This window comes from Pan troglodytes, chromosome X (assembly GCF_028858775.2).
Source record: "Pan troglodytes isolate AG18354 chromosome X, NHGRI_mPanTro3-v2.0_pri, whole genome shotgun sequence".
Lineage (NCBI taxonomy): Eukaryota > Metazoa > Chordata > Mammalia > Primates > Hominidae > Pan > Pan troglodytes.
The window spans coordinates 49,628,976-49,647,221 of record NC_072421.2 but is presented as its reverse complement, the minus strand read 5'-3'; the positions used below and the strand labels follow the sequence as shown (position 1 = coordinate 49,647,221).

Genomic DNA, 18,246 nt, shown 5'->3' with positions numbered 1-18,246 from the left:
CCTCGGGGACAGAGTGAGACGCTGTCTCCAGTTTTAATAATCGAACCTAAAAACGTACAAATTTATCTATCGAATTCACTATATTAACACATGAATGGGAAAAAATGCTGTGGTAATCGAAATAGATGCACTGTTTGATGAAAATCAACATATATTCAAATGAATACTCTCAGCAAATTGGGAACAGAATGGAATGACTCACTCTGATAAAGTCCGTCTACAAAAAAGGAGAGTAAATAGGATGGTGAAATGTTGAAATTTTTCGGTTTCTCATCAGGGATAAGACAAGGATGTCCACTGTCACCATTGTAACGGGTGGGTCTGTGCAATGCCATAAAATCAGAAAAGGAAATAAAACTCTTTACAATGGCAACGACGGGCCCGCCACGGTGGCCCATGCCAGTAATCCCAGCACTGTGGGAGGTGAGGTGGGTGCATCACTTGCACTCAAAAGTTCAACAACAGCCCGGGAAACATGGCAAAACCCCGTCTCTACAAAAAATACAAAAGGAAAAAGAAAAAAAAATGGCGGAAACAAAACTGCTCTTATTCCAGGATGATATGTTTCTGTATATTGAAGACTGAAAACGACCTAGAAGTAAACTTTAGAATTCACAAGCATATTTCACAAGGCCGCTGGATAGAAAACCAATATGTAAGAATTATGTCTCCACCGGGCGCGGAGGCTCATGCCTGTAATCCCAGCACTTTGGGAGGCCAAGGCAGGTGAATCACGAGGTCAGGAGTTCAAGAGCACCCCGGCCAAGATGGCGAAAGCCCATCTCTAGTAAAAACACAAAACTTAGCCAGGCGTGCTGGTGGGTGCCTATAATCCCAGCTACTCGGGAGGCTGAGGCAGACAATTGCTTGAATCCGGGAGGCGGGGTTGCAGTGAGCAGAGATCGCGCCACTGCACTCCAGCCTGGGCGACAGAGCAAGACTCCGTCTCAAAAGAGAACAAAGAAAGAAAGAAAAAAAAAAAGAACGATGTCTCTACATACCAGCTCAGAGAGTTACAATACACGATTTCAAAGAATGATACATATTTCACAGCATCAAAAAGCTAGAAATAAAATTCACAAAAGATGCGCAAGACTTCTTTGCAGAAGGCTGTAAAGCTTTATTGGGAGAATTTTAATGAACAAATTTCCAACATAGGAGCAGCCTGCATCATTTCAACGTGTCTTCTTTTAACACTGTGATTGCTTTTCACCTGTAACAGAAACACGATTCGGAACATGACTTAGCAACAGATTATTCAGATGACCCTAAAGGCATACAAAGCACACTACACTTTGGGTTTTATTAAATGGACTAAAAACAGAACCCTATGGGTGATCCCGTGTCTTACACGCAATTGAACCTCTGCATAAACTTTGAGCGTACACCTGCAGAATTTAAAAGTAATTTCCTCCCTGAACATCAAGTGCTTCCTTTCTAGTCACAAGCACTTACAATTAACAGTCAGCAATTTGGAAAACACATGTGTAAAGCATACTTCAGTTGATTACTCAGGAAGTACTAGAGTCATGGTCTTTCAACTTTAAATCTTATCAATTCATGTCTCTAAAGCTGAAACTTACATGTAACATTTGATATGATTAGAGATGATTATATCGTATGTGTGTCTACAGTCTTATTAGAAATAGTGGCTCATGAAGACTGACAGTGGGGCAGGGAGCATGCATAGCACAGGCATCTTACTCACACCCATGCTGAGCATCACTGACCTACATGCCACAGATGACAGGAACTAAACGGTCTCTCGCCATTTGATATTTATTTCAGTCACTCAAGGTTTCCGTGGGGAAAGATTTAAGAAGCAATTGTACCATTTGACCCAGCCATCCCATTACTGGGTATATACCCAAAGGACTATAAATCATGCTGCTATAAAGACACATGCACACGTATGTTTATTGCGGCATGATTCACGATAGCAAAGACTTGGAACCAACCCAAATGTCCAACAACGATAGACTGGATTAAGAAAATGTGGCACATATACACCACGGAATACTATGCAGCCCTAAAAAAATGATGAGTTCATGTCCTTTGTAGGGACATGGATGAAACTGGAAATCATCATTCTCAGTAAACTATCGCAAGAACAAAAAACCAAACACCGCATATTCTCACTCATAGGTGGGAACTGAACAATGAGATCACATGGACAGAGGAAGGGGAATATCACACCCTGGGGACTGTTGTGGGGTGGGGGGAGGGGGGAGGGATAGCACTGGGAGATGTACCTAATGCTAGATGATGAGATAGTGGGTGCAGCGCACCAGCATGGCACATGTATACATATGTAACTAAGCTGCACAATGTGCACATGTACCCTAAAACTTAAAGTATAATAATAAAAAAGTAAATAAATAAAAGAAAAAAAGAAGAAGCAGTTGTTCATTGAAAGCCAGAGAAACCCTGCCTGGGCAACACAGTGAGACCTCATCTCTACAAAAATGAAAACAAAAAAATGTACTCAGGCACGGTGGCTTGTGCATGTAGTTCCAGCCACTCAGGAGGCCGAGGTGGGAGGACGGCTTTAGCCTGGGAGCCAGAGGTTGCAGTGAGCTGAAATTGCATCACTGCACTCCAGCCTGGGTGACACACTGAGACTCTGTCGCAAACAAACAAACAAACCAAGAAGAGGGAGAATTCACAATTTCACAAGATCTTACACTACGTATTCAGCTCTCCACACGGAAAAACTAGGATGAAGCAGAGGGCCCGCTCACTTTCTTACTGACAATGAAATCTCAGTTCAGAGATTTTCAGATGACTCGGGCCAGGGTTTCATGATTTGTGATTAACAAACCATGCGAAGCAGATGATCTCTGTGTCCCACGCATTCTATGCAACAGGATCAGAGTATGAAAGAACCGGAATGGAAAATGGTTTTAAAATCTCTGACTTAAACTCACTATTTTCATAAGAACCAAAGATAGGTTTAGAAGGGAAAGGACTCACTCAGAATCTCGCCAAGGCTGTAAGAGCTGCTATTAGAACCCGCATGAGTGCTTCAGCATTTTTCACACCAAGTGATGGGTGTTACAAACGTGTTATGTATTGATTAAAAGCAGACCTTTACAAAAGCATCTGAAAATTGTGAGCTACTGGTTTAAGGATTTATACTCAAAACTTTTAATTCAACATAGCTTTGACTCAGTTTGTTTCCCTATCTGACAGTCTATCAGTCGGGTGCTGGGGCCTGAACTACGTTTCAAATAACCTTTATATAAGAACTCTGTTACTAAAGAGGCAGTATTGTTACCTCTCTGTTATTAAAAATATAATGCTGGGTCGGGCACAGTGGCTCTCGCCTGTAATCCCGGCAATTTCGATGGTCGAGGCAGGTGGATCACCTGAGGTCAGGAGTTCGGGAACAACCTGTGCAACAGAACGAAACCCTGTCTCTACTAAAAATACAAAAATTAGCTGGGCGCGGCGGAGCATGCCTGTAAGCCCGGCTCCGCCAGAGGCTCAGGCAGGAGAATCACTTGAACCCTGGAGACAGAATTTCCAGTGAGCCGAGGTGGCACCACTGCACTCCAGCCTGGTCTTCAGAGCGAGACTCCGTCTCAAAAACATAGTAAGAATTACAATATGATACTGTGGAAACAGACACCCTACAATGTGCATGCCTAATGGATTGCCTACCTTCTTCAGGCGTTTTCACCTCCTCTGGATTTGGCGGGTCCATCTCCTGCCCATCAGGACCATCTTCACACTCACACCCAGTCTGTGGGTGACCCTGTTCCTGGCTATCAGCTTCAGGCTTCGGCCCTTAAAAATAAAAGCTACGTATCAATTTAAGCAGTAAAACATAAAGTATGAATAAGAAAATAATATTCATGCTCTCGGTATTATTAGATAAAAGCTTTAGCTAACGTAATAATAAATGTGTTGATAAGAATCCCAGGAACATTATTTCAGGAGTCCGTTAGCAGAAAACAGGAAAACAAGGTGTTCCAAATATTACCCTCTTCCTTTCCGAAGACTGCCCTCAGACAACTTTGCTGCCTCCTTTGCACTTCTCTGTTATTCTACTTCTGATTGTCCTTCTCGTATTAAATGACTCAAGGCTCAAATCCCGTCTCTCACAACACTTACACTCCTAGCGCTTAGACTCTTACATGGCATGAGTAGCCACCAATAAACGCTGAGTGAGAAAACTCTTTCAAAAATACATGAAAAAGCCCAAACTGCAGAATATTCTGCAAACCAACTGGTCTATCCTCTCCAAAAATGTCCGCATCGTGAATGACAAGCAAAATTAAGGAAACATTACAGGTTAAAGGAAACTAAAAACACCTGAAAAGCACATGCAAGGTGTGATTCTGAACTGGACTCTGGATCAGAAAAAGAAATCCTATCAATAAAATTATCTGGGCCAGGCGTGGGGTCTCACGCCTGCAATCCAAACATTTTGGGATGCCAAGGTGGGCAGAGCAGGTGAGGCCAGAAGTTCAAGACCGCAGTGGCCGGCGCCTGTAGTCCCAGCTACACGGGAGGCTGAGGCATGAGAATCCCTAGAACCTGGGAGGTGTAGGTTGCAGTGAGCCGAGATCGCACTACTGCACTCCAACCTGGCCCACAGAGAGAGACTCCGTCTCAACAAAGAAAAAAAAAAGGAAAAAAGAAATTTTCTGGGGAACTGGCAAAATTTGAGTATGCACTCTGTATTAAATGACTCCATTTTCTCATTGTTAAATTTCCTGATTTTGATCTTTGTGCAGTGATGATCCAAGAAATGACTTTCTCTTTGCTCTGACGATATACACACCCTCAAGTACATAGGGTAAAGGACCATAATACCTGAAACTTTATCGAAACAATTCAGCATTAATAACAGTAAACATATATCCGTATGTGTGTGTGTGTGTGTGTGAGTGTGTGGGCAGCACGGTAAGAGACAGAGGGAAGAGATGTGAAACCTATGAAGCGAAAGCTATTAACAATTGGTGAATCCACATGAACAGTATATGAATTCATTGTACTATTCTTGCAAATTTTCTATCAATGTTATGTCTTGAAGATACATACAGTAAAAATTTAAAAGAATATATGATAACTGCACTGAACTTTAGGAAGAAAGGAATTTCCAATTGTGGTAAAAAATACAGATATCCTAAAATTTACCATCTTAACTATTTTTAAGTGGTACAGTTCACTAAGGAGTTACGTTTGCAACATTACCAGCCACTAGGCACAAAAACTTTGCATCTGTGTTGTCCTATACCATGAAAACTTTTTTTATTTAATGAATTTCTTTATGTATTTATTTATTCATTTATTTATTTATTAGCGATGAGGTCTCACTGTGTTTCCCAGGCTGGGCTTGAACTCCAGGGCTCAAGCAATCCTCTCACCTCAGCCTCCCAAGTAGCTGGGACTATGAGTGCATGGCATTCAGCCCAGCTTTAGACCTTTCTCCTAAATGACAATCTAAGGATAAACCACAGGACATGTATAATGCTTATATTCAGCCGTAGAGTACCAACAGCAGTGTGCGTCAGCTGAGAAATCTGAAGTCTACCACGTGGATAGGATTTCAGTTACAATTACAATGTCAGTTTCTGAAGGATTGATTAGCTGGATGGATGTGAGGACAATGGAAAATCTTACAGTCACGACACCCATTACCTATTGGGGTAAAGAGAAACTTCACTTTGTTCAAATAAAGTTATATTTAGGTCCGAAGGTCCTAAAGGTAATATTCCATAAATGAACCCCGTGAAGAACAAAGCACCAAATATAACATTGTTTGTGAATCACAGAAAATATACTGTCCCGCACTGAGAATAAGGGAGTGGGCGGACAGCAATTAATGGGCATTGTTGTCAGTCAGATTCTAGGAACTTTTAACAGTGCATCCCTGGAATAATCCACGACCTCCGTTACATAAATGCTTCCTTTCAAAACATTTTATCTCTGAGAAATTATTTCCATCTCACGTTAATCTCAGGATAATTCCGTTTTTGCTTTTCTAACCATAAAAGGATTTAATCACCTCCTAAAAGCCGCTGAGAAAAATCACTAAGCCAGCTACCCGTATGGCAGTATCCTCATTTATCCAGCTTTTATCAAATGTACCATATAAAAATATCAATCAAAGGAAACGGGGGCCAACATTCAGCGACTCGGTTTTTGGAGCTGCTCCTGCTCCTCTGAACTGGGTCTATTCTTGGGTCAGTACTAAGCTACCTTACAGTAAAGCCTTTTGAGTTTTAAGCATTTTCAGCAAAATCACTTCCTTCTTTACAGCAACATAGATGACAGGAAGACACAAACCTTGGAACACAGTACAAATGTTGTATTCACCAGTCAAGGGTTCTTGGATAACGCACAATCCTGGCACCTCCATTCTCTCATTCATAAAGTCGAGAACTTTTATCATAGTGAGGGATTTGCCTAAGCTAAGCTGCAAACTACATAGCCTCCTCGCTTTTCCAGTCAATTTCAGGCATTCTTTCCATTGTTTTCTTTCCTCCTGTTCCTCCTATGTGACAATGCCTAACACGCACACACACACACACACACATGTGCACACACACACACGAACACACACGCACACGCCAGCGGACGTTCTTCTTCCCTTTCCCTCACCTTCACCTGCACATGCTCCCTCATCCTCTCCCTCCTGAGCAGCTGCAGGATCCTGACGTTGAGTTGCTGGTTCCCCTTCTTCAGGTGTTGCTGGTTCCACTTCATCACTGAACTGCTCGGGCTGGGGAATACGTGTGGGTGTGCAAATAAACAATAAGCTTCGTTATTGATACAAAATTTTACATATATACACAGAATACATAGCTATTTCTGGTCATAACTAAGCCTAAAGACATTTCTCCAACTCTATGCTCTATGCCCAATAAGGTTACTCCACCCACAGGGAGGTTTCTGTGAGAGAAGTGACGCACGAGGACTTTGGAGGCTATTATACTCTGTGTTGGAATACATGTGTACAATCTGTCATTAACAAACAAAGCCTGAGAAAGAAGTCATGGGCAAAAGCTGAAGAACACGAGAGGAAAAAAAAAATCCTCCAGAATCAATGTTTCCTTCATGAGATGCCATCATCACTTTTTATGAGCAGGAAAGACCTTTATCAGCATTTCCACACTAATGCAACAACGCTATCACAAAAATTAATTTCTACTAATAGAAAACATCGAATTAACGTTTAAGCACTCACCCGCATAGGCCCAATCATTTCAGGAGGCTCTACATAGCGTCTTGGTCTAGGCCGATAGGTCGATCTTAAACGCCAACTCATATTTCACACTGAAAACAGACAACCGTGATTAGGAACGTGAGCCCCAGAGGGCTGCTATATTCGATCACTTCCATGGATAAATGTTAACTTGCCGTTTTACTTTGGAAATACTCTCAAAATAAGTCCCAGAGTTAAGCATACGTGTGTACGCTGTCTGAGTGCCTACAAAGCCACTTCTGCTGGCCAGGCTGGCAGAGCAATCATCTTAAGGTGTGTGGCAAAAGGCAGAGGACATTTTTTTCTAAATTTCTTTTGGACACGCGGTCTCGCTGTGTTGCTCAGGCTGGAGTGCAGCGGCGTGATCACAGCTCACTGCAGCCTCGACCTCCCGCTCAAGGGATCCTCCCACCTGTGTCCCGAGTAACTGGGACTACGTAGGCGAGCACCACTGCGCCCCGCAGACAGAGGTCATTTCTGATGAGGTTTAGTTTCACAAGTGCACTCCCCACGAAAACCCTAGTGAATCACAATTCTCGTGATTGCTGCTTTGGGCACACTCCCACTTCCTAGAGCCATTCACCCCCCTCACAACAAGTTTGGTTGCACCGCACTGCCTCGCCCACTCCTTCCCACTGTTTTCGGACCTTCCATGGCGGAGGTGAGACCTTGCAGTGCTTCTCACTCGGGCGCTCCACACTCCACACCACTGGGGGGGCGCTCACCAGGCCGCAGCCTTCCCAGCTGCCAGGCCCCTTCTTCACCGCCCGCCTCGCCCCCGCCGGGGGCCCCATTCAGGGAATCTGCCCTGTGTCGTCGGGGGTTCCCGGCACCTCGGGACTTCCATCCCCCCAACAGCACTCACCCCATCTTCACCTGAGCCCCTGACCGCCTCCCCTCCACGGCCCACCTTCCTCCCCGTCCAGGCCCCTTCACGACCACGAAGCCGCCGGTGGCCTCGCAGCCTGTGAAGGGAAGGAGGACGACCTCGTGGCCCTTCTCCCTCAGAGGCCACAGACCAGGAAGCGGGACCCGCCTGACCCACCCGAGGCCCTCTCCACCCTCACTCACACTTCAGCGCCTGGGATGACTGGCCTGCAGACCCACCAGATGAATCTCAGTAGAGGAAAAAGAGTCCGGACGGCAGGAACCACACAGCACTGCCTCACAGCTCCCTGGCGTTCTTCACGTGGGCGAACGGGCCGGGCAGGAGACGCCCAGTGAACATGCGCACTGAGGCGGGAGCCCAGGGAGCATGCGCGGCTGTGGGCTGGGGAGGGCTGCCGTTCCCAGCGCCACGCCCCAAACCCTCGATGCCCATCCTCATGGAGGATAAGGGAATCCCACCTCCCTCTGCTGTTTCCTATGCCTCTGGGACTCAAGTAGTGCTCCCCTCAAAACTCACCCCATCTTCAACTGAACCCCACCCCCAACCCAGGGCCCTCTCTTGCCCCGGCCCCACCATGGGGACAAGGACCACTGTGACTGGCTGGGAAGACAGGTAAACCACCTGCGAAAACAGAAATAGCAACCTATCCCAAAAGGAAATTGTTCAATGTGAACAAGTCAGAGAAAGAGACTGAAAGAAAAATGAATAGAATCGCTAGGACCCGTAAGAAAATGCTAAAACGATATCTATCATTTGTTAGCATCAGAATCGCAGAGGGTGAAGTGACAGTATTAGGGAAACAGGACAGCCAGAGTGACACCACGTGAAAGTAAACTCCGTCTTGAAAGTAGCAAGATACATAGTCCTACCAGTCACAACCCATTGTCCTAAGATGTTTGGAGTTGAGAAAACAGATGAAAGGTACCTCCAAGGACATGCTCCCACAGCAGCGGAAAGTGCACGGTTCCCAACACCCATTAACAATATATGCTTTCAACAGAATTATGCTTTCATGGACTTACACACTGGTAAGTCAAGGATAGTTTTCTTTAAATCAATAGAATGATAAAAGTCATCATGCTCTTAGCCCACCCGCACAAAGGCACAGATTAACTTTAGTCTTTATATAGATAAAACCCCTATATAAGAAAAACCAGACCAGGCCAAGGCTCACGCCTGTAATCCTAGTATTTTGGGAGGCTGAGCTGGCCAGATCACCTGAGCTCAGGACGTCGAGACCAGCCTAAGCAACATCAGAAAATCTCATCACTACAAAAACCAAACAAAAAACCATCGAAAAATTAGCTGGGCATGGTGGCATGTACCTATACTCACAGCTACTCAGGAGGCTGAGGTGGGAGGACCGCTTGAGCCCAGGAGGTCAAGGCTGCAGCGAGCTCTGATAACACCACCGCACTCCAGCCTCGGGGACAGAGTGAGACGCTGTCTCCAGTTTTAATAATCGAACCTAAAAACGTACAAATTTATCCATCGAATTCACTATATTAACACATGAATGGGAAAAAATGCTGTGGTAATCGAAATAGATGCACTGTTTGATGAAAATCAACATGTATTCAAATGAATACTCTCAGCAAATTGGGAACAGAATGGAATGACTCACTCTGATAAAGTCCGTCTACAAAAAAAGGAGAGTAAATAGGATGGTGAAATGTTGAGATTTTTCGGTTTCTCATCAGGGATAAGACAAGGATGTCCACTGTCACCATTGTAACGGGTGGGTCTGCGCAATGCCATAAAATCAGAAAAGGAAATAAAACTCTTTACAATGGCAACGACGGGCCCGCCACGGTGGCCCACGCCAGTAATCCCAGCACTGTGGGAGGTGAGGTGGGTGCATCACTTGCACTCAAAGGTTCAACAACAGCCCGGGAAACATGGCAAAACCCCGTCTCTACAAAAAATACAAAAGGGAAAAGAAAAAAAAATGGCGGAAACAAAACTGCTCTTATTCCAGGATGATATGTTTCTGTATATTGAAGACTGAAAACGACCTAGAAGTAAACTTTAGAATTCACAAGCATATTTCACAAGGCCGCTGGATAGAAAACCAATATGTAAGAATTATGTCTCCACCGGGCGCGGAGGCTCATGCCTGTAATCCCAGCACTTTGGGAGGCCAAGGCAGGTGAATCACGAGGTCAGGAGTTCAAGAGCACCCCGGCCAAGATGGCAAAAGCCCATCTCTAGTAAAAACACAAAACTTAGCCAGGCGTGCTGGTGGGTGCCTATAATCCCAGCTACTCGGGAGGCTGAGGCAGACAATTGCTTGAATCCGGGAGGCGGGGTTGCAGTGAGCAGAGATCGCGCCACTGCACTCCAGCCTGGGCGACAGAGCAAGACTCCGTCTCAAAAGAGAACAAAGAAAGAAAGAAAGAAAAAAAGAACGATGTCTCTACATACCAGCTCAGAGAGTTACAATACACGATTTCAAAGAATGATACATATTTCACAGCATCAAAAAGCTAGAAATAAAATTCACAAAAGATGCGCAAGACTTCTTTGCAGAAGGCTGTAAAGCTTTATTGGGAGAATTTTAATGAACAAATTTCCAACATAGGAGCAGCCTGCATCATTTCAACGTGTCTTCTTTTAACACTGTGATTGCTTTTCACCTGTAACAGAAACACAACGATTGGGAACATGACTTAGCAACAGATTATTCAGATGACCCTAAAGGCATACAAAGCACACTACACTTTGGGTTTTATTAAATGGACTAAAAACAGAACCCTATGGGTGATCCCGTGTCTTACACGCAATTGAACCTCTGCATAAACTTTGAGCGTACACCTGCAGAATTTAAAAGTAATTTCCTCCCTGAACATCAAGTGCTTCCATTCAAGTCACAAGCACTTACAATTAACAGTCAGCAATTTGGAAAACACATGTGTAAAGCATACTTCAGTTGATTACTCAGGAAGTACTAGAGTCACAGTCTTTCAACTTTAAATCTTATCAATTCATGTCTCTAAAGCTGAAACTTACATGTAACATTTGATATGATTAGAGATGATTATATCGTATGTGTGTCTACAGTCTTATTAGAAATAGTGGCTCATGAAGACTGACAGTGGGGCAGGGAGCATGCATAGCACAGGCATCTTACTCACACCCATGATGAGCACCACTGACCTACATGCCACAGATGATGGGAACTAAACGGTCTCTCGCCATTTGATATTTATTTCAGTCACTCAAGGTTTCCGTGGGGAAAGATTTAAGAAGCAATTGTACCATTTGACCCAGCCATCCCATTACTGGGTATATACCCAAAGGACTATAAATCATGCTGCTATAAAGACACATGCACACGTATGTTTATTGTGGCATTATTCACGATAGCAAAGACTTGGAACCAACCCAAATGTCCAACAAAGATAGACTGGATTAAGAAAATGTGGCACATATACACCACGGAATACTATGCAGCCCTAAAAAAATGATGAGTTCATGTCCTTTGTAGGGACATGGATGAAACTGGAAATCATCATTCTCAGTAAACTATCGCAAGAACAAAAAACCAAACACCGCATATTCTCACTCATAGGTGGGAACTGAACAATGAGATCACATGGACAGAGGAAGGGGAATATCACACCCTGGGGACTGTTGTGGGGTGGGGGGAGGGGGGAGGGACAGCACTGGGAGATGTACCTAATGCTAGATGATGAGATAGTGGGTGCAGCGCACCAGCATGGCACATGTATACATATGTAACTAACCTGCACAATGTGCACATGTACCCTAAAACTTAAAGTATAATAATAAAAAAATAAATCAATAAATAAAAGAAAAAAAAAAGAAGCAATTGTTCATTGAAAGCCAGAGAAACCCTGCCTGGGCAACACAGTGAGACCTCATCTCTACAAAAATGAAAACAAAAAAATGTACTCAGGCACGGTGGCTTGTGCATGTAGTTCCAGCCACTCAGGAGGCCGAGGTGGGAGGACGGCTTTAGCCTGGGAGCCAGAGGTTGCAGTGAGCTGAAATTGCATCACTGCACTCCAGCCTGGGTGACACACTGAGACTCTGTCGCAAACAAACAAACAAACCAAGAAGAGGGAGAATTCACAATTTCACAAGATCTTACACTACATATTCAGCTCTCCACACGGAAAAACTAGGATGAAGCAGAGGGCCCGCTCACTTTCTTACTGACAATGAAATCTCAGTTCAGAGATTTTCAGATGACTCAGGCCAGGGTTTCATGATTTGTGATTAACAAACCATGCGAAGCAGATGATCTCTGTGTCCCACGCATTCTATGCAACAGGATCAGAGTATGAAAGAACCGGAATGGAAAATGGTTTTAAAATCTCTGACTTAAACTCACTATTTTCATAAGAACCAAAGATAGGTTTAGAAGGGAAAGGACTCACTCAGAATCTCGCCAAGGCTGTAAGAGCTGCTATTAGAACCCGCATGAGTGCTTCAGCATTTTTCACACCAAGTGATGGGTGTTACAAACGTGTTATGTATTGATTAAAAGCAGACCTTTACAAAAGCATCTGAAAATTGTGAGCTACTGGTTTAAGGATTTATACTCAAAACTTTTAGTTCAACATAGCTTTGACTCAGTTTGTTTCCCTATCTGACAGTCTATCAGTCGGGTGCTGGGGCCTGAACTACGTTTCAAATAACCTTTATATAAGAACTCTGTTACTAAAGAGGCAGTATTGTTACCTCTCTGTTATTAAAAATATAATGCTGGGTCGGGCACAGTGGCTCTCGCCTGTAATCCCGGCAATTTCGATGGTCGAGGCAGGTGGATCACCTGAGGTCAGGAGTTCGGGAACAACCTGTGCAACAGAACGAAACCCTGTCTCTACTAAAAATACAAAAATTAGCTGGGCGCGGCGGAGCATGCCTGTAAGCCCGGCTCCACCAGAGGCTCAGGCAGGAGAATCACTTGAACCCTGGAGACAGAATTTCCAGTGAGCCGAGGTGGCACCACTGCACTCCAGCCTGGTCTTCAGAGCGAGACTCCGTCTCAAAAACATAGTAAGAATTACAATATGAAACTGTGGAAACAGACACCCTACAATGTGCATGCCTAATGGATTGCCTACCTTCTTCAGGCGTTTTCACCTCCTCTGGATTTGGCGGGTCCATCTCCTGCCCATCAGGACCATCTTCACACTCACACCCAGTCTGTGGGTGACCCTGTTCCTGGCTATCAGCTTCAGGCTTCGGCCCTTAAAAATAAAAGCTACGTATCAATTTAAGCAGTAAAACATAAAGTATGAATAAGAAAATAATATTCATGCTCTCGGTATTATTATATAAAAGCTTTAGCTAACGTAATAATAAATGTGTTGATAAGAATCCCAGGAACATTATTTCAGGAGTCCGTTAGCAGAAAACAGGAAAACAAGGTGTTCCAAATATTACCCTCTTCCTTTCCGAAGACTGCCCTCAGACAACTTTGCTGCCTCCTTTGCACTTCTCTGTTATTCTACTTCTGATTGTCCTTCTCGTATTAAATGACTCAAGGCTCAAATCCCGTCTCTCACAGCACTTACACTCCTAGCGCTTAGACTCTTACATGGCATGAGTAGCCACCAATAAACGCTGAGTGAGAAAACTCTTTTAAAAATACATGAAAAAGCCCAAACTGCAGAATATTCTGCAAACCAACTGGTCTATCCTCTCCAAAAATGTCCGTATCGTGAATGACAAACAAAATTAAGGAAACATTACAGGTTAAAGGAAACTAAAAACACCTGAAAAGCACATGCAAGGTGTGATTCTGAACTGGACTCTGGATCAGAAAAAGAAATCCTATCAATAAAATTATCTGGGCCAGGCGTGGGGTCTCACGCCTGCAATCCAAACATTTTGGGATGCCAAGGTGGGCAGAGCAGGTGAGGCCAGAAGTTCAAGACCGCAGTGGCCGGCGCCTGTAGTCCCAGCTACACGGGAGGCTGAGGCATGAGAATCCCTAGAACCTGGGAGGTGTAGGTTGCAGTGAGCCGAGATCGCACTACTGCACTCCAACCTGGCCCACAGAGAGAGACTCCGTCTCAACAAAGAAAAAAAAAAGGAAAAAAGAAATTTTCTGGGGAACTGGCAAAATTTGAGTATGCACTCTGTATTAAATGACTCCATTTTCTCATTGTTAAATTTCCTGATTTTGATCTTTGTGCAGTGATGATCCAAGAAATGACTTTCTCTTTGCTCTGACGATATACACACCCTCAAGTACATAGGGTAAAGGACCATAATACCTGAAACTTTATCGAAACAATTCAGCATTAATAACAGTAAACATATATCCGTATGTGTGTGTGTGTGTGTGTGAGTGTGTGGGCAGCACGGTAAGAGACAGAGGGAAGAGATGTGAAACCTATGAAGCGAAAGCTATTAACAATTGGTGAATCCACATGAACAGTATATGAATTCATTGTACTATTCTTGCAAATTTTCTATCAATGTTATGTCTTGAAGATACATACAGTAAAAATTTAAAAGAATATATGATAACTGCACTGAACTTTAGGAAGAAAGGAATTTCCAATTGTGGTAAAAAATACAGATATCCTAAAATTTACCATCTTAACTATTTTTAAGTGGTACAGTTCACTAAGGAGTTACGTTTGCAACATTACCAGCCACTAGGCACAAAAACTTTGCATCTGTGTTTTCCTATACCATGAAAACTTTATTTATTTAATGAATTTCTTTATGTATTTATTTATTCATTTATTTATTTATTAGCGATGAGGTCTCACTGTGTTTCCCAGGCTGGGCTTGAACTCCAGGGCTCAAGCAATCCTCTCACCTCAGCCTCCCAAGTAGCTGGGACTATGAGTGCATGGCATTCAGCCCAGCTTTAGACCTTTCTCCTAAATGACAATCTAAGGATAAACCACAGGACATGTATAATGCTTATATTCAGCCGTAGAGTACCAACAGCAGTGTGCGTCAGCTGAGAAATCTGAAGTCTACCACGTGGATAGGATTTCAGTTACAATTACAATGTCAGTTTCTGAAGGATTGATTAGCTGGATGGATGTGAGGACAATGGAAAATCTTACAGTCACGACACCCATTACCTATTGGGGTAAAGAGAAACTTCACTTTGTTCAAATAAAGTTATATTTAGGTCCGAAGGTCCTAAAGGTAATATTCCATAAATGAACCCCGTGAAGAACAAAGCACCAAATATAACATTGTTTGTGAATCACAGAAAATATACTGTCCCGCACTGAGAATAAGGGAGTGGGCGGACAGCAATTAATGGGCATTGTTGTCAGTCAGATTCTAGGAACTTTTAACAGTGCATCCCTGGAATAATCCATGACCTCCGTTACATAAATGCTTCCTTCCAAAACATTTTATCTCGGAGAAATTATTTCCACCTCACGTTAATCTCAGGATAATTCCGTTTTTGCTTTTCTAACCATAAAAGGATTTAATCACCTCCTAAAAGCCACTGAGAAAAATCACTAAACCAGCTACCTGTATGGCAGTATCCTCATTTATCCAGCTTTTATCAAATGTACCATATAAAAATATCAATCAAAGGAAACGGGGGCCAACATTCAGCGACTCGGTTTTTGGAGCTGCTCCTGCTCCTCTGAACTGGGTCTATTCTTGGGTCAGTACTAAGCTACCTTACAGTAAAGCCTTTTGAGTTTTAAGCATTTTCAGCAAAATCACTTCCTTCTTTACAGCAACATAGATGATAGGAAGACACAAACCTTGGAACACAGTACAAATGTTGTATTCACCAGTCAAGGGTTCTTGGATAACGCACAATCCTGGCACCTCCATTCTCTCATTCATAAAGTCGAGAACTTTTATCATAGTGAGGGATTTGCCTAAGCTAAGCTGCGAACTACATAGCCTCCTCGCTTTTCCAGTCAATTTCAGGCATTCTTTCCATTGTTTTCTTTCCTCCTGTTCCTCCTATGTGACAATGCCTAACACGCACACACACACACACACATGTGCACACACACACACGAACACACACACACGCACACGCCAGCGGACGTTCTTCTTCCCTTTCCCTCACCTTGACCTGCACATGCTCCCTCATCCTCTCCCTCCTGAGCAGCTGCAGGATCCTGACGTTGAGTTGCTGGTTCCCCTTCTTCAGGTGTTGCTGGTTCCACTTCACCACTGAACTGCTCGGGCTGGGGAATACGTGTGGGTGTGCAAATAAAAAGTAAGTTTCGTTATTGATACAAAATTTTACATATATACACAGAATACATAGCTATTTCTGGTCATAACTAAGCCTAAAGACATTTCTCCAACTCTATGCTCTATGCCCAATAAGGTTACTCCACCCACAGGGAGGTTTCTGTGAGAGAAGTGACGCACGAGGACTTTGGAGGCTATTATACTCTGTGTTGGAATACATGTGTACAATCTGTCATTAACAAACAAAGCCTGAGAAAGAAGTCATGGGCAAAAGCTGAAGAACACGAGAGGAAAAAAAAAATCCTCCAGAATCAATGTTTCCTTCATGAGATGCCATCATCACTTTTTATGAGCAGGAAAGACCTTTATCAGCATTTCCACACTAATGCAACAACGCTATCACAAAAATTAATTTCTACTAATAGAAAACATCGAATTAACGTTTAAGCACTCACCCGCATAGGCCCAATCATTTCAGGAGGCTCTACATAGCGTCTTGGTCTAGGCCGATAGGTCGATCTTAATCGCCAACTCATATTTCACACTGAAAACAGACAACCGTGATTAGGAACGTGAGCCCCAGAGGGCTGCTATATTCGATCACTTCCATGGATAAATGTTAACTTGCCGTTTTACTTTGGAAATACTCTCAAAATAAGTCCCAGAGTTAAGCATACGTGTGTACGCTGTCTGAGTGCCTACAAAGCCACTTCTGCTGGCCAGGCTGGCAGAGCAATCATCTTAAGGCGTGTGGCAAAAGGCAGAGGACATATTTTTCTAAATTTCTTTTGGACACGCGGTCTCGCTGTGTTGCTCAGGCTGGAGTGCAGCGGCGTGATCACAGCTCACTGCAGCCTCGACCTCCCGCTCAAGGGATCCTCCCACCTCAGTGTCCCGAGTAACTGGGACTACGTAGGCGAGCACCACTGCGCCCCGCAGACAGAGGTCATTTCTGATGAGGTTTAGTTTCACAAGTGCACTCCCCACGAAAACCCTAGTGAATCACAATTCTCGTGATTGCTGCTTTGGGCACACTCCCACTTCCTAGAGCCATTCACCCCCCTCACAACAAGTTTGGTTGCACCGCACTGCCTCGCCCACTCCTTCCCACTGTTTTCGGACCTTCCATGGCGGAGGTGAGACCTTGCAGTGCTTCTCACTCGGGCGCTCCACACTCCACACCGCTGGGGGGGCGCTCACCAGGCCGCAGCCTTCCCAGCTGCCAGGCCCCTTCTTCACCGCCCGCCTCGCCCCCGCCGGGGGCCCCATTCAGGGAATCTGCCCTGTGTCGTCGGGGGTTCCCGGCACCTCGGGACTTCCATCCCCCCAACAGCACTCACCCCATCTTCACCTGAGCCCCTGACCGCCTCCCCTCCACGGCCCACCTTCCTCCCCGTCCAGGCCCCTTCACGACCACGAAGCCGCCGGTGGCCTCACAGCCTGTGAAGGGAAGGAGGACGACCTCGTGGCCCTTCTCCCTCAGAGGCCACAGACCAGGAAGCGGGACCCGCCTGACCCACCCGAGGCCCTCTCCACCCTCACTCACACTTCAGCGCCCGGGATGACTGGCCTGCAGACCTACCAGATGAATCTCAGTAGAGGAAAAAGAGTCCGGACCGCAGGAGCCACACAGCACTGCCTCACAGCTCCCTGGCGTTCTTCACGTGGGCGAACGGGCCGGGCAGGAGACGCCCAGTGAACATGCGCACTGAGGCGGGAGCCCAGGGAGCATGCGCGGCTGTGGGCTGGGGAGGGCTGCCGTTCCCAGCGCCACGCCCCAAACCCTCGATGCCCATCCTCATTGAGGATAAGGGAATCCCACCTCCCTCTGCTGTTTCCTATGCCTCTGGGACTCAAGTAGTGCTCCCCTCAAAACTCACCCCATCTTCAACTGAACCCCACCCCCAACCCAGGGCCCTCTCTTGCCCCGGCCCCACCATGGGGACAAGGACCACTGTGACTGGCT

At 44.8% G+C, this 18,246-nt stretch overlaps 2 protein-coding genes across 6 annotated transcripts; both read right to left on the bottom strand.

The window, feature by feature from the left end:
* Window positions 1-1,096: 1,096 nt before the first annotated feature.
* Window positions 1,097-8,463, bottom strand: LOC129138594 (G antigen 2D-like). 3 transcript variants are annotated; one of them, XM_054676217.2, is made up of 5 exons: window positions 8,288-8,463; window positions 7,199-7,287; window positions 6,613-6,733; window positions 3,664-3,789; window positions 1,097-1,213 (listed from the first exon to the last, which is right to left on the bottom strand). In XM_054676217.2, exons 2-5 carry the CDS (start codon window positions 7,277-7,279, stop codon window positions 1,191-1,193), a joined length of 351 nt encoding a protein of 116 aa, XP_054532192.1. In that variant the 5' UTR covers window positions 7,280-7,287; window positions 8,288-8,463; the 3' UTR covers window positions 1,097-1,190. The 3 variants fall into 3 exon arrangements, with proteins under 3 accessions (XP_054532192.1, XP_054532193.1, XP_054532194.1); XM_054676218.2 differs by having other exon boundaries at window positions 8,324-8,431; XM_054676219.2 differs by having other exon boundaries at window positions 6,619-6,733; window positions 8,288-8,417.
* A 2,161-nt stretch (window positions 8,464-10,624) lies between these two features.
* LOC129135406 (G antigen 2D-like) lies at window positions 10,625-17,990 on the bottom strand. 3 transcript variants are annotated; one of them, XM_054676509.1, is made up of 5 exons: window positions 17,863-17,990; window positions 16,736-16,824; window positions 16,150-16,270; window positions 13,199-13,324; window positions 10,625-10,741 (listed from the first exon to the last, which is right to left on the bottom strand). In XM_054676509.1, the coding sequence occupies exons 2-5, from the start codon at window positions 16,814-16,816 to the stop codon at window positions 10,719-10,721; spliced, it is 351 nt and encodes a 116-aa protein (XP_054532484.1). In that variant the 5' UTR covers window positions 16,817-16,824; window positions 17,863-17,990; the 3' UTR covers window positions 10,625-10,718. The 3 variants fall into 3 exon arrangements, with proteins under 3 accessions (XP_054532484.1, XP_054532483.1, XP_054532482.1); XM_054676508.1 differs by having other exon boundaries at window positions 16,156-16,270; window positions 17,863-17,987; XM_054676507.1 differs by having other exon boundaries at window positions 17,827-17,986.
* Between the last annotated feature and the right edge of the window lie 256 nt (window positions 17,991-18,246).

What these genes read in the sequence shown, in the direction of transcription:
- LOC129138594 (XM_054676217.2), bottom strand. Translation starts at nt 7,279, where the DNA reads ATGAGTTGGCGTTTAAGATCGACCTATCGGCCTAGACCAAGACGCTAT. An exon ending in GGGAGCATGTGCAGGTGAAG is followed by an intron (nt 3,790 to 6,612) that starts GTGAGGGAAAGG and finishes TTTATTTTTAAG; the next exon opens with GGCCGAAGCCTGAAGCTGAT. An exon ending in GGTGAAAACGCCTGAAGAAG is followed by an intron (nt 1,214 to 3,663) that starts GTAGGCAATCCA and finishes TTTCTGTTACAG; the next exon opens with GTGAAAAGCAATCACAGTGT.
- LOC129135406 (XM_054676509.1), bottom strand. Translation starts at nt 16,816, where the DNA reads ATGAGTTGGCGATTAAGATCGACCTATCGGCCTAGACCAAGACGCTAT. An exon ending in GGGAGCATGTGCAGGTCAAG is followed by an intron (nt 13,325 to 16,149) that starts GTGAGGGAAAGG and finishes TTTATTTTTAAG; the next exon opens with GGCCGAAGCCTGAAGCTGAT. An exon ending in GGTGAAAACGCCTGAAGAAG is followed by an intron (nt 10,742 to 13,198) that starts GTAGGCAATCCA and finishes TTTCTGTTACAG; the next exon opens with GTGAAAAGCAATCACAGTGT.